Source organism: Xiphias gladius, chromosome 6, assembly GCF_016859285.1.
Source record: "Xiphias gladius isolate SHS-SW01 ecotype Sanya breed wild chromosome 6, ASM1685928v1, whole genome shotgun sequence".
Lineage (NCBI taxonomy): Eukaryota > Metazoa > Chordata > Actinopteri > Istiophoriformes > Xiphiidae > Xiphias > Xiphias gladius.
In genome coordinates this window covers 17,569,842-17,577,887 of record NC_053405.1, presented here as the reverse complement: position 1 = coordinate 17,577,887, position 8,046 = coordinate 17,569,842, and the positions used below count along the sequence as shown (strand labels likewise).

Here is an 8,046-nt window from a genome sequence, read left to right as displayed (position 1 = left end):
TTCAGTAATCAGTAAGGCCAAATTCATTAATCATAATAAATATATATTTTCAAACATGAATTTTAAACTGTTTCCTTTCAAATCTTCTCATCTGGATACTATCTTCTGGCTCTATCTTTCCAGCAGGAGGCATGTTGTTACAGGATAATTTTCTTTTCTTTTCTGCTACATGCAAAACTCCAGCCAAGATTTTAACCATTTACAAGGATGTTGAATGATTCCTTGCTTCCTTATTAACCCTGGAGTTTGGCTCCTGAGCCAGTTTGCAGAGATTTTGGATCCATGTCAAGCACTTTCGATAAAAGAGCTGATAAAAAAACATGATTAATTTGTTCCTCTGTGAATTCATTCTGTGGTATTCACAGGGAAACACATAAATCATATGAAAAGCTAAGATATGAGTTCCTTTGAAACACCCACACTTTATTTCATTGCAATCTGTGAAGTCAAACTTTGAAAACTCTGGTCCTTTCTCCACATAATGGTCCTTTAGTTCCACTTCATCCCTCACATATGAATTCCCCTCTAGGGTACAACAGTCTCTCTGAGCCAGGCATCACTCTCTGCCTGTTACCATCACCGTGCAATTTATTGCCAATTCTGCCAGTATCTGCATGACCCTGCTGTGGTTTTGATCACAAATTTTCACTATGACAAGCTTTACATTTTGCAATAAAATGTTGTACCCCCAGCCAACAGCCTGTTCTCACAGAGATGAGTACATGTTGTGTGGGCAAGAGCCGAAAGTGAGAGATTATCGAGGTCCCTACGAGTGCAACGGAGGAGTCTTGACTTGCTGTTTATTTACGAATCCTGCTCTTGCTCAATATCGGTGGTGTGAGAATCCCTTTAACTATTTCCCCTTGTGCAATATTTCAACTGTGGGATGATCTTTCAAAGTGATGAAGGATGCAGTGAATAATGTTCACTGTTGAACTTAAATGAAATTTAAACAAAAACATCTGTCTGCAGCTACTGTTTGGGAAAAAAATTGACGCATCGAGGGAAAGAAAGTAAGTTGTTTAGACCAGAGTGAATCATTTACATTTAGGTGATCAAAGGTGGATGACCATGACATTTCAGTCAGGTTTATTCAACCTACACAGAAGCTTACCTTTGACTAAAAACTTAAAGCCTGAAACTAAAACAGCCCTTTTCAAAATTCATCAGTCTGTTCAGATAATGACAGTTCTGAGTTTTTATGAATTGAGAGAGAATAACTTTTTTAATCTGTGTTGAATTTGCTGTTTTTGATTACAACACATATACAGTAAATGCCACAAAAGAGATTAAAAGGTGATCACTCAGAACAACTTTATATTGATTTGCAGTGACTCTTCCCTCTAAGGAGACAAGTGGACCCAAACCATGCCAACAAAATGCCCCCCACAGCGTAACAGAGCCACTGGTCCCGCTCACTGTGGGGGTCAAGCATTCAAGCCTGTACTGTTGTCTTGGTGTACGCCACACAGGCACTCGCCCACGTGTTGAAAATCTGGTGAAGAATGACTTATCTGACCATATCACTCCTCTCCATCTCTGTAGACCAGTGCCCATGGTTTTTGCACTACTACCTCTCAAATGTGCAATCGTTTTTGTAATGAGGGGTTTATGCACTGCTGCTCTACTATATTATCCCTCTCTATATAATTGTCGACAGACTGTTCTTGCAGACAAAGTCTGATCATGTCCTGCATTGACATTCAATCACCTGAGGAAGAGTTGCTCTTCTGTTTGTCCTTACATATTGCACGATAATGGACGAGCATTACAGTCATCAAACGTGTGCTGTCGACCCCAGTTTCTGACTCTATTTATTTACGTTTCTCTCGTAGATCTAAATGCAGATATCACTTCAGTCACTGTTCCTATTGAAACACTAGCCAGCTGAACAGTCTTTGTGACTGAAGCTCCTGCCATCTGTGCCCCAACAATGAACCCTCTTTCAAAGTCACTGAGTTCTTTGTAATGTGTAATGTTCAATAGACAGGCAAGAAATGTGGCATAAATTTCTACAAATTTGAGCGAGACTGAACACGTCTCTGTTATTAACTCTCGCATAACGAATTGTAAATGTACATCTATTTATGGGAATGCAGCCCAGAAACTACAGGTGAATACTTATTTCAAAGGCGTAACATAAAAAAAACTTCAACTAACTGAGTCAGAGGTGAGAAGGAGAGAAACAGCTTCAGGGCTTCAGTCAACAGCTTATTATCTTTCCCAGATTAACTGGGTCCTTATTGTCACGTCAATGATCTGAACCAAAAAGACGGTCAACTGTGCCGCTGTGGTATTAATACTTTATGGTGAGAAAAACAAGGATAACTGTGGCTCTGGTCCTGGCAATACTTGCATTTTATGTTTTCTATCACGGCCTGGTTTCCTCTCCTCATGATTATCACTAAATACTCCCACACCAAATGTCATTCCGCTTCTAAATGAACATATTGGCGCAGCGCCCAGTCTGGAGACTTGCTGTTCTTTCTTTGAATAGCTTTAAATAGATTTCTTTAGTAACACTTATGTGTAAAATTGAGTCAGTTCTGACCTGTGTTTGAGAGTTCAGAATTTCTAATCCCTAAATCCATTTCTTTGTGGTGGTTTAGGTTTGGTGACACGCTAACATGGAAGACTGATTATCTTGCAGTGTCCCAAATCCATCCAAAATACAAATTCTAAGCAGGTTTTGAACATTTTCAAATTGGAAAAGTTATAAAATAAAGTAAACTCAAAAAGGCAAGTCTGCACGCTAAAAATATTGGATCTTTGAGTGTGCTCTGATGTACCCCATTGTCCCAAAATGCAATGCACAAAGGAAATGGAGGAGTTTCTCACAGCTGGAAGAAATTAAAACTAAAAGTGAAGTAAATTGGGACACATTTTAAGTGAAATGCAGCTGGGCTTTGGTTTCTTTGTTTTTTAGGACTATTTTTTACGCATATTTGCCTTGTGTTGATAGACTGGGAGGAAACATGAAGAGAAAGCTAAGTCGAAGACATGCAACACTAACCCACAGCTGGATTTGATCCAGGGACACTGAGGTTTAGACGGTGATGTTTGAAGACATTTCACAATCCATCCATCCATTTTTATTACATTTTCAAGACTTATTTACAATCCCACGAGCTGCAAGACTGGGTTACCAAGGTTCAATTTGTTTCAATATGATTATTTAACGAAAGTACATCTATCAACTGGGTCCTGCATTATTGTGTAATCTTCTGGCTTTTTTTCAATGCCGGGTCCTTTGCTCACAGGGTTCATTTTTCAGATTAAAGTTGTGTTTTGTCAAATTATCACAAACTAACTGATGTACAGAAAACCCAGGGCCAGGAGGTATTCCATATGGGAGTACTGGTCAGTTTCTTGGTGTAAAATATAATGAAGCTGACATCTACAGTATAGTGTGCTGTGTGCATTGTACTTGATAAGAACTTCAACAGCAACAGATCCAACAGCCAATTTTTGCCCAAACATTTTAAAGGATTGCTTCACAAGTGCCCATATGTGCACTGAAACATTTTTTTTTGCTGTTATCACTCCTCCTGTTCATACTGGACGTGAAGAGAGCCCTTCTAACACAATTCATATGTCCAGTAAGTGATGGGGGACAAAATCCACAGTCCTCACTCTGTGCAAGCATACACTGAAAAGTTTATCTGAAGCTAATACAAGGCTTAAGGTGTCTGAGTTCACCAAATCAGGTTAGTATCTTCAAAAAAGCCCAAATTCTTTTAGTATAATATTTTCCATCTTTGGATAACTATGCTGCCACTGCAGCTCAGCAAGGAAACACCGTCTGGTAAAACACAAAGAAGGAAATTTTATACTACATGTGAGAATCTGACTGGTGTTTTAAGATAGACTTGAAAACTGTGAACCTATACTTTAATCTAGCCACGCTGGACTTGATGGTGGAGAATCTGACAGATTTTTAACTGTCAAGTCAATCCTTTACCATCAGCGTTATCATCGAACCAATGAAAACCAGCTTTGGGTTTGTGAATTGTAGACCAACTGCTGCAAGAGCCAAGTTTTAAAATGTTGACATCTCGATCATGTTGTCAGTTATTGCCTCAAGCTGATGCCAAATCTAAACTAAGAGAGATAAACTGAATTAAAGCTAAGATTGCTTTGTTCCATTAGTATCCAGTGAAACCATCATCTTGGGGAAATGGTGCAACAATTTTTTTTACCCCAAAAAATCAACCATGGGATGACTAAATCAGGACAGAAATGATTTAAAACAGCTTATTGTTGAATATTTTTCTGAATGACTATTATGAAACCCATAGTCTTTGTTTGTGTTAGTTCTTTATTTGATATAGGGAGACACACAGTACAAATAGAGTGGTGATACACAAATATGGAAATCTGTTCTGTTAAGAAAAACCTCTCAGCTTAACCCCGGAGTGGTTTTTAGATGTATATCGCACACACATTTACAGATTACACATTACTTACAGGTGCACATACACACTCTGCAAATACATTTCAAAGCTGCCAAGTAGTGGCTCATTCCTAGCAGGCTCTACTTACCACAAAGCAGTGAGCAGTATCATAGTGTTGGGTCATATATAAATGAATTTTGCTATACTGGCTATAACCTTGAGCATGTGGTATGTTTGTGTTCTAGTGAACTGCTTACATGAGTTACATTCGCTGTCAGCAACAGGAAATATTTAATCTACTGAAACATAATCCATCTGGGGATATGTGATGCCTGGCAGGGAGGTGAAACTGCTGCTCTCCTCGCTCCCATTCTTCTCTTCTTCCCCTCTGTTTAGTGGTCTACAAGGACAAAGGTTTTATGATGAAGAACTTACACACCAGGTGAGATTGTCTGTAAGGCAATAAAGTATGTCTTTGAGTAAGAATGTTGTGTGACTTTTTACCTATTTTATTTTACCTACCTTTCATATCCACAGTCCTAATCAGCTCCTGGACCCAACTTTCTTGTGGATTGGCGCAGACAGTCCGCTGTTTTTTGTGTGAAGACCTCTTCTTCATTGTAAACCTGTGTGTATCAGTAAAATTATTTAAAGCTTTCTAGCTTACTGCACTCATTTTATAAGCAACCAAAGACACCAGTGTGCACATTTAAAAGTGCCGTTTTAAGCCTGGGTCAATCACTTCCTCAGGCTGTTTCTTTTTCCAAAACTCTTTGCCAAATTATAAAAGTGGAAAGGGTCAAGAGTGTGAAAACAAAATGCTCAATAAGGGCCACAAACTAAGGACATATAATTTGTTACTTACACAACCGCTCTGATGTTGCAGTCACCATCTGTATCCTGCATCCTGTAACTTTCAATTTTTCTCTTTGCACTTGCTTTCATCTTCTGAACATAGCCGAGGCAGCAGTTGCCATAAGATCCTGGAGAAAGAGTCGCAGTCACAGAGAGTGAGAGAGAGATAAACTGCCCCTCTTGAAAATGTCGCTCCCGGGGAGACGTTTGTTCACTCTGGTTAGTATTCAAAGAGAAATCAATAGCTCAATTTGATCATTGGTACGTGGCTGGCAATGTGTTGTCCTTTTTGTATGTGTATGTCTGTGTTTATTGGAATGCCTGTAAGCTTATGGATAAAAAGTGCCAAAGTGAGTACTATTTAGTCCTGATGTTGTCAAGTATTTGTAATGTGTGGACTATTGACTCGATATTACCAGAAAGAAACATAATAATGGGTCTCACAAATCACAGTTAATTCAATAATCTGTCATGAAATTATTATTCTGGGGCTACGCCAGCATCCCCCATCCTCCCCATCTAAAAATGCCAGAGACTTATTCTGGGAACCTAGACTGAGTGTTCGGTATTAACACATAACGAAAGTGAAACATGTTAGTTCTCTCACTCTCTCTCACTGTCTGAGTCTTCTAAACTCAGCTCAACTTCACCATCCCTGCCTGCGGCGACATTGCTGGTTGTGGTTCTTTCAGGACACGATAAGATTACATAAATATTTGGTGCTGTTTGCCAGAGCATGTTCTGCAGCAGAGTTCGCAGCCTGCACCCAACCTGTCAGAAAGTTATCTTACCATCGGGGCTGTAGCTATGATTGATGACACTGATGTTGTGTCTTTAGTATTTGAAATATGGAGTTTTTAGGAACTTTGGGGGTGTTTACATGGCTTACACCACACATGGCTGGTATGTTATAGGCTGACTTCACTATTAAATTTGAGTGCTCTTAGGCTGATAAATAAAGGATTCATTACATTTCAAAAGACATTTAATCCTGGCAATGTGGAGAGGGCTTTTTAAACAGATTTAGAGCTTCATTTTGGGAAAATAAAATTTTAAGAAAATGGAAATGAACCATTAACAGAATGAATAAAAACATGAAATACCAAACATTTTCAAGGACTACGTTTTTTTGTTTTCAAACTTTAATGAGATGGGGAGTGCATTAGCGGGGCCTAGACTCAGTTTTTCTAAGGTTATAGCCCTGCTTACTGTAATTATTTAATTATTAATCTAAATGATCATTGGGTTAATGGGTTTGTTATTTACCATCAATCATTGTTCCCGCAACATAATTTCTTAAATAGTTTAATAGGCACATTTTTTAAAATTTAACTTTACTTTTCCTCTTGAAAAGTAATGTTCTCTTGCTCAGCCATGTCTGTCATTTAACCCTGAACTTGTGGTCTGCATGTGCCCCTCTTCCATCCGATGCTCCAAATTCAGTCACTTCTGCTACATTCAAATGCCAGCTTTCTGAAGAGCGAAAATTTGTGGGGCTAGGCTGAAGCCCTAGACGATAGGCTGTAATGATGCCAGTGAGACAGTGGTGAGCCTAAGGTGTAATGATTATCCAAAAAGTAGAAATAGGCTATAGGAATGTTTATTCATAGCAAAATCAGATTCTTTGTCTTTTACAAATTCATATGATATATTAGCATCTTAGTAGTGAGGTACTGATACATCAATAAAGAAACTGTCAGTTTTTACTCAAGTGTCTACACAACATGTCCACAATCTAAAATTCCCCATTTGTGCTGTAATTTGCCGATGGGGGGATATTTAGGATGGTCAGCAACTTTACTTAATTAAAGTAATGTGTGTTCTTTTTTATTTTATAAACATGCCAAAAGATCAACATATCAGAGTGATCTCTAGTAGCAAGTCTAGAAAGACTACACTTTGGTATGAAGTGTTGCAGGTAATGGTTTTGAGCAGAATTAATCTCCTCATTGAAAGAAGTGATTTAGTAAAAACATCAAAATGAATGTGAATTATGAAATACAGCTGCTCCTAAATTTGAAAAAAGCAAGATACACATGTTGTCTACAGTCATATAATACTGTCAGTTTGCTATATTTTTAGATTTTAGCTTACAATGTTACCTGCACAATACTGAGCTATTGCAAAACTGACCATTTAAATCTGTACAATCTCTGTACATTTTCCAATTACAATATCAGAGCTCTGGTGTGAATCACATTGGACGTGTTCCTCCTACCTTGTGCCAGGCTCAGGTACATGCAGGTGAGGAGCATGAGGAAGAAAAGAACTTGAAACTTCATGGCTGCTGCTGCTGCTGTTCCTGTTGTGTTGCACACTGCAAAGAAATAAACAGAAGAAATCAAACATCAAGGACCCTTACCCTGCTCTGCCTTGTAAATTTAGGCTGTTGTTACAATATTTTCCATCACAAACCCAGCCATCTGTGCACTTGTGAAAGTAAAAGGTTCTGTTTTGACCCCTGATTAAAAAAAATTAAATCCTCGTCTGGTTTCCTGCTGTGTGCAGCTGCTTCATCTCAAGCGTTCTCAGTGTTTTACTGAAACCAAGCAAGTTTGTAATAAACTATGGCTTGATTCCCTTCCATGCACTTATCTCTGACATTTTATTAAACTCAAAACTCAATACATAGCAACGTGTTTGTAAATTCAGGATTACAAGAGTACCAGGAAAAACATGATGGAGCTGTTTCATAAGCATGCAGAGAAATGTACCTGCTCACATTCAGTATTTCACAGGATGTCCTGGGAGGAAAAACCTTTTATCCAGTGGAGCTTGTGGTGGCTCTGTATTCTTA

The 8,046-nt window shown here is 38.5% G+C and overlaps 1 protein-coding gene across 2 annotated transcripts; it reads right to left on the bottom strand.

The window, feature by feature from the left end:
* Nucleotides 1–4,314: 4,314 nt before the first annotated feature.
* On the bottom strand, nt 4,315–8,046 carry LOC120790898 (C-C motif chemokine 25-like). Of its 2 annotated transcripts, none has more exons than XM_040128871.1 (5): nt 7,972–8,046; nt 7,468–7,566; nt 5,260–5,377; nt 4,917–5,020; nt 4,315–4,794 (listed from the first exon to the last, which is right to left on the bottom strand). In XM_040128871.1, exons 2-5 carry the CDS (start codon nt 7,529–7,531, stop codon nt 4,787–4,789), a joined length of 294 nt encoding a protein of 97 aa, XP_039984805.1. In that variant the 5' UTR covers nt 7,532–7,566; nt 7,972–8,046; the 3' UTR covers nt 4,315–4,786. The 2 variants fall into 2 exon arrangements, with proteins under 2 accessions (XP_039984805.1, XP_039984804.1); XM_040128870.1 differs by having other exon boundaries at nt 7,964–8,035.

What these genes read in the sequence shown, in the direction of transcription:
- LOC120790898 (XM_040128871.1), bottom strand. Translation starts at nt 7,531, where the DNA reads ATGAAGTTTCAAGTTCTTTTCTTCCTCATGCTCCTCACCTGCATGTAC. An exon ending in GTACCTGAGCCTGGCACAAG is followed by an intron (nt 5,378 to 7,467) that starts GTAGGAGGAACA and finishes CTCTTTCTCCAG; the next exon opens with GATCTTATGGCAACTGCTGC. An exon ending in TGCAACATCAGAGCGGTTGT is followed by an intron (nt 5,021 to 5,259) that starts GTAAGTAACAAA and finishes TGATACACACAG; the next exon opens with GTTTACAATGAAGAAGAGGT.